The sequence below is a fragment of the Coffea arabica genome, chromosome 2e (assembly GCF_036785885.1).
Source record: "Coffea arabica cultivar ET-39 chromosome 2e, Coffea Arabica ET-39 HiFi, whole genome shotgun sequence".
In the NCBI taxonomy this organism is placed as follows: Eukaryota; Viridiplantae; Streptophyta; class Magnoliopsida; order Gentianales; family Rubiaceae; genus Coffea; species Coffea arabica.
In genome coordinates, this window is record NC_092313.1 from 9,962,288 (window position 1) to 9,981,287 (window position 19,000).

Consider the following 19,000-nt stretch of genomic DNA (forward strand, 5'->3'; position numbering starts at 1 on the left):
ACAGAGAGGGATGATGGTATTCGAAATCAAATAATAGGAAAGAATTGCAAGAGAGCTACTGAAAAAAAAGGTAGTGAAGGAGGCCATGTAATTCCAAAAACTTCAACATGTTTGAAATATGCATATGAGATAAAAAGAGTAATGCAAGAATATATTTAAAAATTTTCAATAACATTTCCTATTGAAAGTTGAAATACAAGTTAAAGTTGAGTTTTGTCTGATTTAAATATATCATATTAGAAACTGATTTTGGTTTCCATTTCAAAATTAATTGATATTGAGTGGAGTGGCTCAACACCTTATAATGTAATTGCAAAATTTTAAAATTTCAATGCGAGACATTCTCCTAACAGGTGCAATTAAGTTAAACATTAGACTAAAATTATCCGAGTTTCGACAAATATTTAAAATTATGCGAATCAATTTGAATCGGACGGAGTTCTTTCCGGTCCTAGGAGAATCAAAAGTAAGTACTTGGCTCTTCAGTCTATAACACAGGCTCCGTCGTTTTGATGAATTGGGTCAAAGGGTATTTCGGCCAAATAGCTCACCGCCCTTTCTTTTCGCCGACCAAGATAAATACCAGCAAATTAAACTTGAAGCTGGGAAAAAGCCCTTTTCGTCGTCTGAGAAGTGTCCGGTGAATTTTGCCCCCCCCCCCCGGTCCTCCGATCACTGTAATTCACGGTTCACGAGAATGGTCTGCGAAAAGTGTATGTATTAGACCTATAGCTATTTACTTACCTTGTATGATTAGGGTTCTGAAGTTGGATTTGGCTTTAGTTTTTCTTTTTAATTTCTGTTTAACATAATAGAAATGGATTATCTAAATCTACATGTATAGGTGAGAAAAAGCTGTCGAAGGTGATAGTGCCGGACAAGTGGAAGGAGGGAGCCCACAATACCACCGAAGGAGGCGGCCGGAAGATTAACGAGAACAAGCTCCTCTCCAAGAAACACCGGTACCCCTTTACTTACTTTACTCACTTAGGGTTACCATTTAATTCAGTTTTACTCATATGTCTCAATTTACAGTTGTTAGATTATGTATTTCTTAATTGAAGTGGCTGTTTTGATTGAAAAGATTGATTTCTTTTTGTTTGTTTTACAACGAATTTTGTAGCATGATTTAATTTAATTTTTTAAAATTGAAGTTGATTTCAGTTGCTTGATTCACCAATGTAGTGGAATTAAAAACTTTTACTAGCTGGGGTAAATTCAACCATCATGGATTATTGCTGTGCAGTTGCGATTTCTGGGATTTTATAAAAAAGTAGCCTTGTTTTGTTGATGAAGACTACTCTGAAGTATTGATGTGGCAATGTAGTTCTGAAATCCTGATTAGTAGTTCTTAGAAGTCTGTGAGATAATCTTGTCCTTTGTTTTTGCTGGTAGTGCTTGATTCTAAATGCTTTTATGGGATGTGATTAATAGTTGTATCGTGTACTATACTTATGTTCTTTTTATTTCCCCCTTTTGGAATATATCAACATGTGGTTGAAGTATGGAAGTGTAACTTCGCTGTCTGTTGATGAGGTTGCTGGATGCTGCAGTGCTTTAGAAAATATATTTTCATTGACGTAATACACTCTGAATCGAATGCTTCTGATTGGTTACACAATTACAAGAAATCCCACTCAGTGCATGGGCTACAGCTTTCCTTTTGCTAAAACTTAACGGATGAGATGATGCAAATGTGTCTTGCGCGCCCACCTCCACGAGAGAGAGAGAGAGAGAGAGAGAGAGAGAGAGAGAATGTGTACACAATATTTCTTCAAAACTGCCTTCTTTTTACTTTTAATGAAGTTATGCTAGTGAGGTTTGCGAAAATAGAAGATCTATGAGTAGTTTTGTCAAAACAACTTTGCTAATGACTGCTTTTTCCAAGGGTGGGAGGGTCACTTCAGCATTTTGTCGCTGTTTTTGTTTACATCAGAGATTAATTGGACCTGATTTCCCTTTTGAGCATTTTTGTTAAAGGCTGTCATCGGGTTGCATCAGTTTTAATTGTTGAAATATTTATGTTTGGTTTGCTACATACTTATGTTTTAGTGTCTTTGTATCTCAGTCATGTCATTGCTGTCGACAAAGAAGTTTGTATTTTCTGTGTGCATTGTACATAGATTGCTTGTATGTTTAACTTTTAGATGCTTTTGATATGCTACCAGTTGTGATTTGTGGAACCTTTATTGTCTTTCAGATGGACGCCTTATGGAACAAATAGTGCAACAACGAAATGCATTATTTGCAAGCAGCAGGTGCATCAAGACGCTAAGTACTGTCATACCTGTGCCTACAGTAAAGGTACAAACATTGTTGAAACCATTCTTTATGCCATCTTCTCACGCGTGTTTTTATTATTTGCTTTCCCTGTTTCTTAGCACTTTCTAAATTGCAGGAGTATGTGCAATGTGCGGGAAACAAGTACTGGACACAAAGTTTTACAAGCAAAGCAATGTATAGTCCACACAAGTGTTTCTCTTGTGGACCGTAGCATTGTATTTCTTGGCCTAATTGGTCTTGGAATCATCTGTGGATGTTATCAGCGCAAGTGTTTGTGGAATCTGCTCAATCCTGTCCTGTATAGTCCTCAATCAGCTTATGATTCTGTTTTTCTGTTTTGGCCTTGTAATGTTATGAGGAACGTGATTAGTTCAAACTGTGCAACGTCTCGCTCTGTTTTGCTGCACTTGAATCTCTGATATTAGTACGTGTTTTCTGATGTAGCAGATGAGATAATTTGAATAGGTTTGGTTCTCAATTCTCATTACATTGAGGAGGGAGTTGAAGACTGGAAATCAAGACATTGACAATGAGAAACTCTCTTGCTGATTCGGATTATTACAGATCTGTATCCTCCACGAGGGGACGCCCAGTTAATACATATTCCAAGCCTAATATTCTGAGGTGAGCAAAGCAAGTGACTGTGCTTTGCAAACCGGCATCAAAGGTTTTTGCAGCATGTCACCATAAAGCTTATGGTATCCATTTTCACGAAATCTTAATTGCCTTAAAATTTTATTAGAAGCAAGCATTAACTGCTATACTAATTATTGCGACTACATTGACTAGTTGAATGTCGAGAATTCCAGTATTTCTCAATTTCTTCTGCTGATCTTCCAGGTATCCTCCCTGCTATTAGAGACCACCTAGCAATGAAAGGGTGGATTTCTCATGATCAGTCAAAAGAAAACCACTATTTTAAGTAACAACGGAAATAAGACGGTGACAAAGTGTGATTTACCTCTCGCCAACCAAGTTAAACATCCTAATTATCAAGTCTTCTTCTTCCTCCGAGAATTCAACCTTGGACTCTCCGCTCTTTTTCTCTGAGCCAAACTCATTACCAAAAATCAGGGAATCGATTCTTTTGTTTATCACAATGAACCAAAACGAATTGGAGAATAGACAGGAATTAAATGAATACTACTTAATCGAGAAGAACAAAACAGAGCGGGGGCAAACTTGTACAAACATCAAAGAGGATATTGGCAATGGGGCGGGTTTACCCACAGGTGACAAATGGGGCAGGGGCGGGTAAATTGTCAAAAACTCCACCCCTCTCCCCCCACCTGTACCCATAGGTGACTTTTTTTTTTTTTTTTTTGGTATTGAAGAGGAATATTTCATTTTTAAGTACACTTTTTTTTTATACTGTTACTGAGAGGGTTTGAACATTTTTAAGTAAACCTATCTTCGCAATATATATATATATATATATATATATATATATATATATATATATGATTAATTTTCTATACACTAATAGCGTATACACTTTCATCATTAGATGCATGACACATAATTCAAATTTGAATTTAATAGTCCAAGACAACATTACATTCAAACTGTTTTTCCTCAAAAGTAAGATTTGTTTGTTGGTGGACAAGGCAAGCCGGTGCTAATAAATTGCAAAGAAAAGGTAAGCAAAATAGTTACAAATTCTTTCTTTTTTTTTTTTTTGTCAGACCTTTTCAAGTTAGTAATTAAACCTAATCCCAAAGTTAACCTCAAAAGCCGGCAACTCTTGAGGCAACCTTGGGGACTTAACTACCCAACTCTCAAACCCCTTAGAAAGGATGTGGGACAACGGGAAGGTTAGTAGGGAAGCCTCTGCTAGGCCTTAACAAATTCTTTCAACTGACACAATTTCATCAAACTGAGAGTGAGTGAGTGAGTGGTGGCTAAAAATGGAAAAAGGTATGTGGCAGAGAAAGAAATGAAATAGACAAAGAGAGAGTGGAAGAGGGTTAGATTGAATGTTAATAAATTTCTTAGTTTCTCTAACGTTTGATGTTTTATGTTTAAAATATAAACAAAATTAAACCATTTAAACTAACCTACATATAAACTTGTTAATGTAGCAAATATAAAACTAATTCATCAAAGTTTTAGTCTGATTATTAATCAAGACTAGTGGAAGAAAAATCCACCCCCCCCTCTCTCTCTCTCTCAAACCCCCCCACACCAAGGGCAGTCACCTGCCAAACAAATAGATTGACATGGCGTTCGATCCTCACCCCCTTTAGTCCCTACCAACGTGTATTACTACTCAAAAGAAAAACAATAAATATGGAAATAATCAAGTGAAATCTTGTTTTAGAGAGACCAAAAAAAAAAAAATTTAAAAAAAGCATCAATGTAAGGGAGGGGGAGAGAAACATTACATGTGTTGACCTGGTAAGTTATGAGTACAAGTTTCATCAGAAGAGTGTTCAGCTTCAGCCATTTGATTGTTACCACAAGCCAAATAAGCGAAGAACTGAATTTTACCTGTTGGAAAAGCAATTAAAACAAATTGGGGAATGTGGAGTCAAGGGTACGAGGATAGATGGGGAATGTATTTTACTGCCACAGCTGTGGACGAATTCAACTCCGAGGTGGTGAATGGTAGCTGAAGAGAGCCTTATTACATGCTAGAAGTTGTGAATTGGTTGGCCCAGTGTCCATTACATAAAGTCCAAATGGTGTCACATCCAAAATTTCGGCCTGATTTGGCACTTGAGTCTTTTGTCAAATTTGTCTGTTACAAAGTTTTTTAGAAACTTTTATCTACAGTAATCTCAAAAAAATATCTCAAAGTTTTTAAACTATACATTCCAAAATATTCAAAAATTTACACACTTCAAAATAAATATATTACACTAAAGCAGCACTGTGCAAAATATTTTGCATGGTTTTGGAGTTAATTTTTAGTCTCAAATTTGGAAGTTAATCCATCAAATTCAATTCTGTCAGCTGAATCTCGAAAACAGTCAATCTAAGCTCTGGTTCCACCTGCAGTGGTGGAAGGCTAGAAGCCGCTCGTTCACTCATCTAATAGACTGAGTGTGAAATGATCCTTTGATGATAAGTTCACCCATAAATGGATTGTAATGCTTTTGTCTGTTAGCCGGAAAAGAAGATGAGATTTGACCTTACCTTTATGAGGCAGTTGATAGATCACTATCATCCATTGCCGTGAATGATAAAAGTGAAAGCAGTTGGGATTCTGGACAGAAATCAGTCTGCACAGACAAATCGCTCAGAAATATGGTACCACTGCAAATCGCTTCATCAACTAATGTCTGCTTGCCCTCGTATATAGTATATACTGCCCAGAAAAATATGTGTCGCGACTGCTAGTATCATGCAAGCATGCTAAGGCAATAACTCGGGGAAGTAGAAGCATACGGAATAATTACATGCATCACAAATTTGTACAAAGAAACAGGTTTGCTTTGCCCACAATTCCTTTTTTTTTTTTTTTTTAGAGGTTGTCATTTTTCACTTACTCCTTTATTGATTCGAAACTTTTCATTTATAGGTAAAACGTCTTATTGATTTGAAACTTTTCATTTATAGGTAAAACGTCTTATCAAACTCTTTTATTAATTTGAAATTTTTCGATTACAAGTAAACGTCTTATCGACATTGTACAGGTAAAGCGTTTTACCACCAACCATATGCATTACAACATTATGCCCAAGAGAAACTTTAATTTGATATTGTCACTAGTAATTTATACTGGTGATTTGGTGACTTTTCTACGCTCATACCACAACCACATGATGAGAAAATGATGGCATGACCGGAGGTGATCAAGGGAAAGAATACAAGTAGGCTCTCGAGATTCACGATTCACAGAAGTAAAATGTAAAATCACCGGGGCCATCAAAGGACAAATCAATTACTCTTAGGTCAAGGAATCAAATTCCTAAAATAATTGATCACCGAGCAAGTTTTAAAATTCTACTTAGGTAAAAGTCAAAAAATCAAATTCCTTAATCTGCATTCTAATATCCAAACTTTTCTAAAAAGATTTTGCCAATAGCGGTTCACCGGATTCCCCTTGACTTATTTAAATCCCCCTCCTCTTCCTAGCGTAGAATAGAAATAGTTGTAATATAAAATCTATCATGTCGACAATAAAAAAAAAAGGACAATTGTTCACGTGAAATGAGCGTGAGCACCTGTTAGAAACTTTTTCACTGTTAAGCTTTTAACATCTTGGATACATCCAGTGACTTATACATTAAAGATACCACTTTCCAGCATGTTTTTCACGTTTACTTGGGAAACGGAAGCCATGAGTAACAGGCGTATTTACGCATCAAATTGGGAGTAGGCCCTTATAGCAATGGCGGTTAACAACCAGAGGGTAGAACAGAGCGGAGAAAGAATTTAGAAAGCTCAATCAAAAGGACTACAAGTTTGTCAAATTTTCTTGACAAACATTATCCAGAATCCTTCATCAAATTGCCCGAACTCTTGCGTTTATAACGAATATAAAACTTCACGAGATAGGTGAAGAAAAGAGAATCATCCAGTTGATTATATTGTCCAGCTTTGGTGCAGAAAGAGATGAATTTTCTGCAGCCATCACAAATTTGCATAAAGAGGCTCCTAACAGAGACCATCACTAACGGACATATGAGAATGCAACGTTAACAAACACTTTGGAACTTCACTTTTTAATTCATTAACAGTACATGTGACAGGACTATAACAAGAGGCACAAGTAATTCATTAAACTTCACCCTCGCAGCAGATGCAGCCAAAGATGCTTTCAATTGACTTGTGCAACTGAGGGGTTTTAGAAACCATGAATCTTGATGTTTTCCTTCTTCACAATGCCAGCCTGATCAATAACAAACCGAATCTCAGGAATAACAAAGTAGCAGATACTATAGCATAGGGTCTGCATGAAGTGAGAATACCTGAATAAGAAATGTAGATACATTCTTCCGCTGATCACCTTGAAGTTGGATGACCTGTTTCCAATCAGAATAATTAGAAAACACACACACACACACACACACAGAGAGACTAACAATATCTACAAATTGTTTACCTGGCCCAGTTCTGGATCCTGGACAACAGTACCATTGCAGCAAAAATCCTTCTTTAGGTCCTTGAGTATTTTGTTATAACTAAACTCCTTCTTCAAACCCTGGACTGTAGTCAGGCTTTTTCTACCATTGCGCTGCTGTATGCGGATATGCACATACTCTTTTGACCCCGCACTTGAGTTATCAGCATTTGCATCAGCGAAAGGATCTGTCAACATAATAATAAATTGCCTTGCAATGAGAAACTATGCCATTAAATGAACCATAAATCCTACAGGATCTAATGAGCTTCAATCGGGAGTTGACAGGATATAATGTGGTCCAATCATCAAGCAAATTGCAAATGACTAAACAGTGAAGCATGAAATAGTAGTATGTTGTCAAACTGCTTAAGACTAGTTAAATTGGATTTCGTGGTTATACCCATATTTATTTACACCACCAATTATGACAAGAGTGACAGATAAATGAGAGGCAGCAATATCCTCGTTTTGAAGAATAAGGTAACCCAACTTTAACTTGCAAAAAGCAGTTCATACATGACAGGCACAACAGTCGATCTTTTTCTAATCAATAGGCCTGCCAAGGATATCATGCAGTAGTTATGATCAAGACCTGAATTAAGAAGACATCCTACTATCTTCGTTGACACTGTTTTAACTTCAAATCTCCCCTAAACTGCATAACAATTGGCATGCATAAAAGAGGAAGAGGACTTTTGGTGTGACAAAGAGCAAAAACCAGATAACTGGCTTCACATGTTCGGATGTTCCTGCTCCTGACCTGCAGAATGTACTGATAGACATGCTCTTTCAAGGGAAGATCTGAAGCGATCTGCATATTTGAGTTCAATCCTATTGTAAATCTAAAGAGATGAACTTTTTGGGCCTGAAAAACTGTGGTTAAACCACCAAGCCCAAAAGTGTACAATGAAAACTATCTTTCAAGTTTCTAAGCAGAGAGATTTCCCTATTCTATCTGCTCCTGAAGCAAGCAAGCAATCAGGCTCTGCTTAACCACCTGCTCGAAGTTTTCATAAACAAAATCTTAGATTCTGGTAGCAAATCATTCGGACAACAAACAACTATATCCAAAAGACCAAAGAAACAGACACAAGGAAATACAATGATTAGAGAATACACGATCTTGAAACAGTAAAAAACATGGAGAATACAGGATCTTGAACAGTAAAATACACAAAACAGAATTCCCCATCTAATTCAAATGCTTTTGAGTAGAAATATGTAACAAAACTCTTCATAGAAAAGACAGTGCAGGGAAATCAAGGAGAAGCGATGCTGCAACCCAAAGACAGATACAACTTGATACATGACTACATAAATAATAATTGCAGAATAAGTAATTCACACGACATACCAAAGGTGGTAGGAATCTGGCTGTCGAGCTCAGACATGAACCTTGGCTGCAAGAGTTCAAGATAATAAGTAAACATTCCAAAAAGGCATATTCACTTTTTACATCAGAGTACTTCTCAAGAGTTTTACAAAAAAATATGAGGATTCAAACATTTATCCGGGGGTATGGATGTTAAGAAACTTTCAATATTTAAACCTATTCGGTAGAAGGAGATGCCAACTTGGCATACATTTCTGTGTGTCATACAATTATTAACGTACCCTTGACAAAGAATGAGCATCATATGACATAAAATCTCCAAAAGGCCAAAAAAGATACTGCCTTTCTACCATGTCAGTAAATGTCCAAGACCTTTTACCCAAACACATCTAGTTTACTTCATGATAATTGAAAGGAAGGACATGTTAGCAAGAACGCCGCAGAAATTGATATTCAAGTAAACATGCTGAAAAATAAGCTCAGATTAGTGTCTTAACATATCTAAGCAATCCTCGAAAATTCAAAAAAGTGACCTAATTTTGAAATCTTTATTGATTCTTTTCGTCTTTAATGTCTCTCGCCTCCCCCCCCCCACCCCAACCCACCCACCCCCACAACCCCCTTCTGTCTTTCTCTCTGAATAAAAGAAAAAACTTATCCTAACATTTGACATAATCACAATTCTCTACTCAACAAACAGATAGAAAATTTCAATTGCACCAAGAAATTTAATATAAAACAAGAATTAGTGATTCAAGCATAAACTTTTGCATAGGCATCAGTTCTGAACACAGAAGAACACAAAAATAACAAAAATCAATAACTCGATACCTACTGAACAGCAGAACCCAATCCAATTCATTACTCATTAGATTTAAATAAGAATAATCACATATCATGCTTTCCAAGACGAGGCAATCAAAACCCACAATCTATTTTAATTGTATTCAACAATAAAGCTGTAGAATCAAGAAAACAAAATCTAGGGAGGGAGGAAAGAGAGGGGATTACCTGATCCGGAAAAAGGATTGTGCAACTGGGCTCGCGCGGAGAAGATGGTTGGAGTCCTCAAAGAAAGATTACCAGCTAAAGGACAAAAGGGGAACGGGTTAGGATTGGAGGAAGCAGAAGACTCAGATGTGCCGTTTGTTTTGTTGTGTCTGAAATCTGAATCCAGGATTTGTCGTGTTTTATAGTGAGAGGAGTCAGAGAGATGATAAATTATGCCGTACGCATTGGATGGGTGTCGTTGGGAATTTTGGATATGGATTTAGATTTGACCAAACACTTGGACTTCCGTTCTACTCTACTTTTTCTTTTTTCTTCTTTTACTTTTCTGGATTCTCTTTCTTCTCTTTTTTGAAAATATTAATTATTATTGTCTTTCTTCGTTTCGTCCCATGTTTTCTTGTTACTGAATGATACTAGCATAATTTTAGAAATTCTTTTTTCTTTTTTGACAAAAATCTCAGTCTTAGGGTATTTGATTAAATTTTATAACTACTATATATGTGAAGTTTTTTAAATTTTTTTATAGCAATGAAATAATTAATACATTTATCTCAGGTTTCTGAGGTAAGATTTATGGTAGTACATCAAATAAACATCCTTGTAGTTGTGGAGAATTTTAAGTCAATAGATTTTGATAATTCAAAAAAATGAACTTACTAAGTTTTAAACGGCTATTACCTTCCCATAAATAACATTATTTAAAATGTAAATTGCACAAAATTGTCTACTTAAAATATGAAAACAAGGGTGTTTTTATTGCCGAGGGGAGGGGAAGAAGAGGGAGGAGGAGAATCAACAGAAAGAGGGAGGTGGTAGCGACGGTTGGTGGTGGTGATGTGCGGTAGGAATTTGTACGTATAGATTAAATGTTTTTTGAAATTATTTTTAAATTATATTACTGTACCATTAGTAAGTTTTTGAAAAACAAAATCCAATCTAAACAGAGCCCTTTGCGTGCGATAATTGAGCTTGTTCCGCCCATGGAGAACATTCTATCCCTTTTTTATCTTCGTTCTCCCTTTAGCACTGAATGTTCATCGCTGACAAGACCGGCGAATAAATTATTATATGTTCCCAATCAAAAGCCTATCTGCCCTCCTACAAAGTAGAAACTTCAATAGATCGGAAGGAACCAATTCCGTTTATCTGCCCTACATCTTTTGAAGCATTCGTTGTTTCCTTTTTTGTTAAATAAATTTTAGAACTTTTGCATGGCTTGAGAATTAATTCTTCCTTCTTTTTCGGGCGCATTAAAGGCCGAAAGAAAGACTTAGAGATATCTCTCTATAGTGACCCCACTACAGAGAAAAAACTTCTCGTACAATCTGCCCCAAAAATGCAATTGAGGAGGCTCTGTAAAATATGCCCAAATCTGCAGAGACTTGAGGAAACAGCTATAGGTTAAACAATGGGAAAAGCGATCAAGAATCAGAACATATACTTGAAGCAAGTACTCAAATCAACCGAGACCTTTCCTTACACATGGATCAAAATTCTTTTTGCTGAAGTGTGGATGATGTCAAATTTTTTTTGAAAAAGTCAAGCATTCTAGAAGAATGGTTGAACTTATGTACACTAGGAATCTTGGCAGGCATACAACTTTACTTGTCTAGGCCATACTTGACCATAAACATCCTTCTCTGCATAATGACGATCCCAAGACCAAGGAACGTCTGCATTTGAGAAGAAAAGAAAAGATGTTATCTGCAAGCAGCATGGTTCAACAGCAGTTCAAAGGAAGCAACAGGAACACAAGTGATTAACCTTCCCGGGAATAGGGTTTTGGTGGAAGCTCATAAGGAACAGGCAACTGTATCACTTCAGTTTGGTCTCCTTGCCAATTTAGAGTCACCAGCTTCATTCTCTTCGTTTCAGAACTCTTCTGCAGTCCACCATTATCCTGATATTGATGTGGAATATTCCTTATCAGCCATTTAACATCCAGTATATATAAAGAACTTGAAAAAGAATTAACAGGCCTGTAAAGCTTTACATCAGAGGACTTCGCAATATCTGTACAAGAAAATCCACAACCGGGTTTAATGGAAGAAGGCAAAAAGAGCACTCCAAGCTGGAAATAGTTAGGAAAAATAAGTGTGTGTTAGTTGCATTAAGGAATAGAAGAGGCAAGCATGGGAAATATGAGTATAAGTTTTCTAATCTAAAGAGACATCTAGAGATGTTATGCTCAATTGATAGTCATGAGATAGAAAAGGGCAATAAAAAGTATGATAAACTATATTGCATTTCATCATTGCACATAACCTCGATGACGTATCTCCAAAGAATAAAGATACCTCGTAGGAACGGATCATCAGCTGGGAATTGCCTTTCTGAAGAGCCCCCCAGGCAGCTTTGCTGAGGTTGGCTGAAGTGAGCAAGAACCACCTGTTGATGGTAACAGTATGGAAGAGAACAAGAGTTCAATAGGTAAAAGCATGATTTATGAGGTGACCTAAAATCCAGAAAGAAAATGTGAGATGGACTCTTACGCAAGATTTTGGCCATTATACCGCGTGAATGTCTTTATGTGAGGCATTGCACGACTGGAATAATTATAAAAACACCAAACATAAGTACCCCTTAAAAAAAAAGTATGGCTGGATGTAAGTACCTAGAAGCATTAGAGCCAAGAGTTTTTGTACTCGAACTATACTACTACTATGTTGGTTTGAGTCAGAAAATGCATTGATGCTTCATGCAGTTATTTGGAAAAGAGCATCTGACTGTCTATAGTTTGGTTAATGTCATGATTCATAATGCTTCTACACTTTTGAGATCATAGTAACTACTTGGAATAAAATGCATAAAAAAAATGTAAAAAACAGCTCAAAGATCCACAAAACAGAAATTGGTAAGAATCCTGAAAAGTCTTTGTTCTTATTTAGGCATCTCCATCAAGCAAAGATGTTTTAATTATAATTTTTTTCATTTTCCAAAAGGACCAAAACAAATCTTGACACAATGAAAGAGTAGGAGTGGAAAGTTTTTCGTCTGTGTGATCAAAATGCCCAGGTGTCAAGAAATATTATCAAATAGGACTAACATGTAAATTTTGATGACTAGAGAAGAAAAGGGGTTATTGCTCATACAACATAATCAGATTTAAGCTACAGCACAAGCAAAAAGCAGGATAACAGTGTGAACATTTGTAAGCTTTTTCTGTCCAAGGAGACCACGATAAAAATGGCAGCAGACATTCAGCAATATTTTTTTTCTCCATGTTTCAATACAGCAAAATGTAAACAACCGCAGATAGGAACTCATATACCAGCGACCACTATGGTTAGCCTTCCATTTTGCCCAATATTTTTTCAGAAATGCTTTCTCCACATTCTTTAGTGGACTTGGAATGGCATTTCCAGCTGCATATCCCTGCAAGGAGAGCGAGAGCAGAAAGAACGGGAAAAAATAACTGAGTACAGAGCACAAATCAAATAAAAGCTCTGAAGATTTCAGATAAAAGTAAGAAAGCACAAAAATAGTTCATCCATGTTCAAGCCCCATGCAAAGCTAAAACTCATGTATTATAGCAATCCATCTTAATACATAAATGCTCTCCTATTCAAGAGTACCTCTAAAGAATTTCTGACATCTTCCACTGTTGGCCATATTATTAATGGCTCCCCTACCCCAAGGGGCTTTTTATCTCTTGTAACTCCAGCACTCATAGATGATGCAAATTCCAACATCCACTTCTCATCCAAAGAACCTAGGGAAGAAAACTGCAACAATAACATTACAGGAAACGATTGAGAAGATCTTGCAAACTTTGTCATGCTACAAAAGAACTGATAGGAAAGATACAGGTTAAATGGCAGGAAATATTATGCAGGGTAAAATCCTTTGTGAAAAATATTTTATGGTAGGAAAGAAACAGGTTATATGTTTCATGTATCAGCAAAAACTATTGCCTGAAGTACATGCCAAAACCCCAAAAGATAGCTATATGTATTCAAAAGATTGCTGACAGTCATCAAGCTACTACAAGTAGTTTTTTGAACTGAGATGAAATTCATAAAGGTAAGACTTAGTATATTTTCCTGGAACACTTGTGAATGTAAAGAATTGATATCTTACCTATTCCAGCATTGAAAATTGCTTTCCTGGATATAAATATAATATGTGCTTAGCAAAGTCCAAAGAAAGTAGACCAGTGAAAACAAGTATTACTACTAAAACAAATAACTAGGTCATCATTTTCTGAAACAGTGTATTTCCCTACATGCCAAGATTTCTCCCATTATGCTGGATACTACATAGAATCAAATGATGGAAATGCAGAGAAGAATTCATTCTTACACATGCAGATATCAAAGAGAGCCCAAGCAAGGACCAAAAATACTTGATAGACAAAAGGAGGATTTGGGATCCCAAATTACCTGGTAAACAAGAGGAGATTTTTGGAACTCCTCACTGAAAGTACACTCCTGAAGCACAGTACGTAACTTCATATGTCCCCACTTTTTTAAATTGGAACCTGAATGATATCCAGGGACTGATGCAATTAGCCTAACCTGGAAATTATACAACTCTTAGATATTCAGCATAAGCTATCATAATCAAGGATAAAGATGATTTAAGACATTCCGGAAAAAACAAAAAGAGAAAGGGAAACACCAGAAGGCAACACTTAAGAAGATCATGTAATATGAGCTTAGACAGTAACTAGAAAATATTAATTGTTCAGATGCTCTTCAATTGATCATTTGATACAGTTTCTATGGGTTCTTCATAATGTATTTACAGAAACCATTTTGGTCCCTGGAGTGGTGATAGGCAGAAAAAGAATTTTGGGTGCAGAAACATTCAAGAAAGAACATTTTCCTACTTCAAAAGCATGCGACCATGCAAAAAAGTTTTTTCACAGCCTTATATCAACAGCAAATAGATTATCAAAGTTACAACAAAACTTTGATGTGAATGGCATCTAAACTAGAACATGAAACCAATAGGTGACATCATCTTACAAAATTATGATCATCTCAAAATGAGTAGTCTCAGGTATCCAGTATACATGATATTAATCCTTAACATCATTTCATACCAAGCAAAGCAATGTACACTGGGGGAATTGAACAATTCAAAAGACTTGAGTATCAAATAGTACCACTGCACTGGTGTAATCAAACTTTTTGAAGAATGAAGGCTTAATACTGTAACTGCCAAGAGCAGGTAAATCAACATTGAATTCTGGCCACTGAAAACAACAGGACAAAAATGAAACAATTATGAGAAGAATAATAGTCTAATGAAACTTGTAAAGGAGAAAAGTAAGAAAGAGAATGTCCTTTAACAACAACAGCATTCATAGGTTTTACTCTTAAAGCAAATTCAAAAAGCAGTTAATATAGATTCGAGAGTACTTTTGTAATACATTCTAAAATCAGAAGTGACAATCTTCAATTAAAAAAAACCAGTCTCGTGATGTCCAGAAAATCATACTAGCTTAGGATATATGAAACCAGAGCAACTCACCTGATCTCGAGATTCTGCAAAACTAAAATATGTGTCGAGTGTGAATTTTCAGTAAAATTTTTAAATCTCCAACTTAATATTCAATAAGGCCCAAGATAAACAAATGAATCTTCTAAGACAAACGGTAAACAAGAATATGCAAGCTTGTCATTAGAATGAATAGGTGGAGAGAAACAACTATCATGAGTGACAAATAAGACGACCATGACAAGTTTCAGAGTAATGTTTCTTTCTATAAAATCATCAGATGCTAGATCAATAAAATGAGATCTTCTGATGATCAAGTTTCAGTATGGAAGGAGTATGAGACATACACTATTACCTTTAACATGGTCAGATAATCAATTAAATCGCTTTCAAAACCACATCCTTTGCTTGCACCGTTATTATCCTTCCACGGAAAATCTTGCATCCACAGGCCTTGGCTCTTGTTATTCCAATCAACGTGTATCAAATTTGCCGTATGCACAACAACCCTTACTCCTTGAGGATAGACAAGAAGCATAGCTTTGGAATGATGTGTTCCAAATGAAATTGGTAATGGAGGTTTGTGAAGGATCCAACTTGCAGGCTTTTTTCTCTGAAAAAATGATCAGCAAATAAAATTGAAGGCTTGCATGCAAGACGATTCAAGAGCAGAAAATGGTGAAACTGCCAATTTCGTAAACCTTCATGTACTCCAGTATGCCATCACTCTCTCCATGGATGACCAAAACATTAGGCACTTTTTTAAGCAGAGGACATGCTACACCAAAAGGAAAAAAAATATCAGCAAGCACTCAAGGAATAGTACAGACCTTGATTAGATGAAATGAAACCAAATATGATACTTTTTGACACTTTGACAGTCCTTAGAAGCATAATGTTACAGATGACCTAATAAAGGATCTGGATAATTACCACAAGTCAATAGGAAAAAAACCATCCGTATAGTGTGGACATGCTCATAATAACTTACAAAAATGATATTTTACTATTCAAGAGAAACAACGAAAGATTCAATCAGTGTCAAATCAAGACCAGCCAGTAACCACCAAGAAATATTGAAAACTACAATCTCTCCAGAAACAACCCCAGTAAATGACTGCAATATCTGAGCATAGTTGAGAAACAGAAGTTGTTTATGCACAGTGGTACTAATGACATAAATAAGCAGAATCATAAAGCAATGGAATGTTAGAGAATTCAACCAATCATTTCCTGCATGAGAACTTTGCAACAGATGAATTGGTGGAGAGAAGCAGAATTATGGAAACAAATAAAACAAAAAGCAATGTTGCAATGACTTGGAACAATTTAAGGTACAACATTGTCCGTTACAAAGCAAAACAAATTTGCATTAAACTCCAAGACTTTATCATCTCTTTGCTCTTTTTGATGCACACTCTTGGTAGAATTAAAAGAGTTCCCAGAAATATCAAAGATCCCTTGAACGAGAAAGCAAGTCAGTTAAAACGCCACTAACGGAGTGAGATTTACAACTAGTGCAAATAGAACTTGCCAGAAAGTAGCCAATCGATGTCCACCATGTAATTAGAAAGTATAGCAAGAATAACATTTCCCTGCAAAACAGAACAATGTGTAAGGTGCTTATTTGAGAAAGAATGCCCATCAGCTTCCAAGCTTACTATTACTTCAGCAAACTTAGATCTGCTCTTACAATTTTCTAACCTAAAAGCATTGTTATTCAGCCTGAAGGATCTCTCTAAGTAGTCTTCATCCATATTTTCCACTCCCTCCCTGTCTTCTTGTTTCAGATTGAAGGGAAAGCAAAAGGCTACATGATTCTAAAAAACAAAGCAATAAACCACATCTCATATCCTATATTGCTCTTAGCAGCGTGCGGTTAATTACCTAGCAGAGCTTACTAACAGGCACATGCCCTCAAATATCAAAATTCTAAACATAACTGGTTTTCACTTACCTGAATCACGTCATTGATTGAGACCGTGTTAGTATTAGCCCATGCTGGCAGCCCTTGCACCCGTAATAATCGAAAAGTTGACGGTAACTTAGAATTAGGAACATTAAATTGACGAATACCCTCCGAAGATTTATCTGTTTCCTTGCCATTATTCTCAAACCGTTTCTGACGAGAAAGAAAAACAATTGAGGCATAAAAACTGAAAGTTTCTCCGCAAGTAATATTTTCTACTAAATAACATTGCATACATTATATATAAAAATGCAAAACCAACCTGAAATGGAGGACAAAAAGTACCTTTTTTGATTGTTCAGCCAGAGGTTCCAATTCAGATTCACCGTTGATTCTCTTCTTATTACGAACCCTGTCTTTGCTATAACTACTTTCTTCATCCCAACACCTTTTCTGCTTATTACTCATTAACTTTTCATTTTTCTCACCACCAGAAGCTACATACTTAAAAAAGTAGTGGCCAGGTATCAACTCTATAATATCACCATCCTCAATTTTCCATTTCTCTCCAGATAAAAGCTTCTTCCTTTCACCCTTAGTTCTTAGAACAACAGGGTTTGTTCCTTCCTACAATTTAGTTACTCAGAATGGAAGAAAAAGAATACAAAAGTTGAAGAAAACAAGACATCATAGGTTAGATGAACAAATTTCATATCGTAGAGAGACTTATGAACGTGTATGTCCCTGGGTGGAACAACATAGTCTTGCGAGTTCAAAAATGTTACCCTCCAAGTTCCCCAAAATTTGATTTTGTTCCAACAGTTTTTTTTTTTCTATTGTTGCCCTTACAACCAAAACCCCATCAAAATCTTAAAGCTTCTTTAGTGTAACCTTCTGCTAACAATATTTCAAGTTTAAATTTATTTGCAAAAGTCAATATAGTAAATTGAAATATAAACAACTGAAAAAAAATTATAACTTGTAAAACTTTTCATTACTTATCTGGTCAACAATCTATCATCCTTTAACTCTGTCATCCATTTATTTTCAAAATGTAAAGAAATAAAACCACATCTTCCCTCTTGCAAAACTCTTTCTAGGCCTGAATGGTCCACCCAACTGTTTATTTCAGAAATTGAGAGCAATAATCCTGGCTGTCATTCCAGCAACAGGTTCTCCAGCTTTTATTCTACTTTTTACTTCATTTATTCCTTAACTTTAAACTCTACTTTTTTTTCCCCAACTTAGCAACATTCATCATAAAAACCTCGAGGCTCTTAGTAGATAACATTAGGTGATTTCTTATCGATGTACATTGCCAGAAAAATGCATAATGTGCTTAGTTTCATAGCATAGCAAAAACGTCAATAGTCATCATACATAGTCCAAAAATCAAAGAAATAACAACCATGTGTGTATGAATGAGAACGTGTAAGTAGGTTTACCACAGAGACTTCGCTAGAGCCATCGGAGGCAACATTAATGCTGAGATGCTTCCGGCTGAGGCGTTTATCAGTGACTGGAATGCAATTCCGGCCAACAACATTGAGCCCTTTAGATAGTAATATTTTGGGAATTGAGCTCTCTTCTTGCCCTACTTTGTTCAATGGCTGCAGAAATCCCACCTTCCATAACCCAAAAACGTGGAAAGACAAACAAGTACATTATCATAGTCAACCCAATACAGCAGAGAATTGGCAACATGTTACTTAAGAAAGAAATCATCTTTGCAAATGTTCAAGGAAATTTTACCCGAGGAGAGTTGGATATACTCATTCTTGAATTAACGTCCAGAGGATGAGAGAAATCTGGAATCAGAGCCGGGTTTGTCACTGAGGTGTGATAGGATAGTCTTAATTTGTTTTACTCTGGAGAGAAAAAAGTGAAAGTGCAGCAAATGTGGAAGGTTTTTGTTGGTGGGTTTTAAGGTTGAAGGAAGCGTTCGCTG

General features: G+C 36.1%; 3 protein-coding genes across 3 annotated transcripts; 1 reads left to right on the forward strand and 2 right to left on the reverse strand.

The window, feature by feature from the left end:
* Window positions 1–464: 464 nt before the first annotated feature.
* LOC140036636 (uncharacterized) lies at window positions 465–2,841 on the forward strand. Its single transcript, XM_072078842.1, has 4 exons — window positions 465–713; window positions 845–962; window positions 2,201–2,304; window positions 2,399–2,841. Exons 1-4 carry the CDS (start codon window positions 698–700, stop codon window positions 2,461–2,463), a joined length of 303 nt encoding a protein of 100 aa, XP_071934943.1. The 5' UTR covers window positions 465–697; the 3' UTR covers window positions 2,464–2,841.
* Window positions 2,842–6,738: 3,897 nt separating this feature from the next.
* On the reverse strand, window positions 6,739–9,861 carry LOC140036637 (protein translation factor SUI1 homolog 1). The gene is made up of 5 exons (XM_072078843.1): window positions 9,699–9,861; window positions 8,709–8,754; window positions 7,334–7,539; window positions 7,200–7,253; window positions 6,739–7,120 (listed from the first exon to the last, which is right to left on the reverse strand). Exons 2-5 carry the CDS (start codon window positions 8,743–8,745, stop codon window positions 7,076–7,078), a joined length of 342 nt encoding a protein of 113 aa, XP_071934944.1. The 5' UTR covers window positions 8,746–8,754; window positions 9,699–9,861; the 3' UTR covers window positions 6,739–7,075.
* Window positions 9,862–11,080: 1,219 nt separating this feature from the next.
* Window positions 11,081–18,975, reverse strand: LOC113730835 (tyrosyl-DNA phosphodiesterase 1). The gene is made up of 16 exons (XM_072078844.1): window positions 18,805–18,975; window positions 18,498–18,677; window positions 17,398–17,679; window positions 17,101–17,265; window positions 16,678–16,738; window positions 15,845–15,921; window positions 15,499–15,756; window positions 14,809–14,898; window positions 14,081–14,215; window positions 13,274–13,423; window positions 12,970–13,073; window positions 12,191–12,244; window positions 11,996–12,086; window positions 11,692–11,769; window positions 11,463–11,598; window positions 11,081–11,371 (listed from the first exon to the last, which is right to left on the reverse strand). Exons 1-16 carry the CDS (start codon window positions 18,826–18,828, stop codon window positions 11,274–11,276), a joined length of 1,983 nt encoding a protein of 660 aa, XP_071934945.1. The 5' UTR covers window positions 18,829–18,975; the 3' UTR covers window positions 11,081–11,273.
* Window positions 18,976–19,000: the final 25 nt, after the last annotated feature.

Excerpts from the sequence above, each read along its gene's own strand:
- LOC140036636 (XM_072078842.1), top strand. Across the intron at positions 963-2,200 it reads CTCCTCTCCAAGAAACACCG|ATGGACGCCTTATGGAACAA; the intron begins GTACCCCTTTAC and ends ATTGTCTTTCAG. Across the intron at positions 2,305-2,398 it reads TACCTGTGCCTACAGTAAAG|GAGTATGTGCAATGTGCGGG; the intron begins GTACAAACATTG and ends TCTAAATTGCAG.
- LOC140036637 (XM_072078843.1), bottom strand. The coding sequence starts at position 8,745 with ATGTCTGAGCTCGACAGCCAGATTCCTACCACCTTTG. Across the intron at positions 7,254-7,333 it reads AGGATCCAGAACTGGGCCAG|GTCATCCAACTTCAAGGTGA; the intron begins GTAAACAATTTG and ends GATTGGAAACAG. Across the intron at positions 7,121-7,199 it reads TATCTACATTTCTTATTCAG|GCTGGCATTGTGAAGAAGGA; the intron begins GTATTCTCACTT and ends GTTATTGATCAG.
- LOC113730835 (XM_072078844.1), bottom strand. The coding sequence starts at position 18,828 with ATGAGTATATCCAACTCTCCTCGG. Across the intron at positions 17,266-17,397 it reads TGGCTGAACAATCAAAAAAG|AAACGGTTTGAGAATAATGG; the intron begins GTACTTTTTGTC and ends CTTTCTCGTCAG. Across the intron at positions 11,599-11,691 it reads ATATTGCGAAGTCCTCTGAT|GATAATGGTGGACTGCAGAA; the intron begins GTAAAGCTTTAC and ends CATCAATATCAG.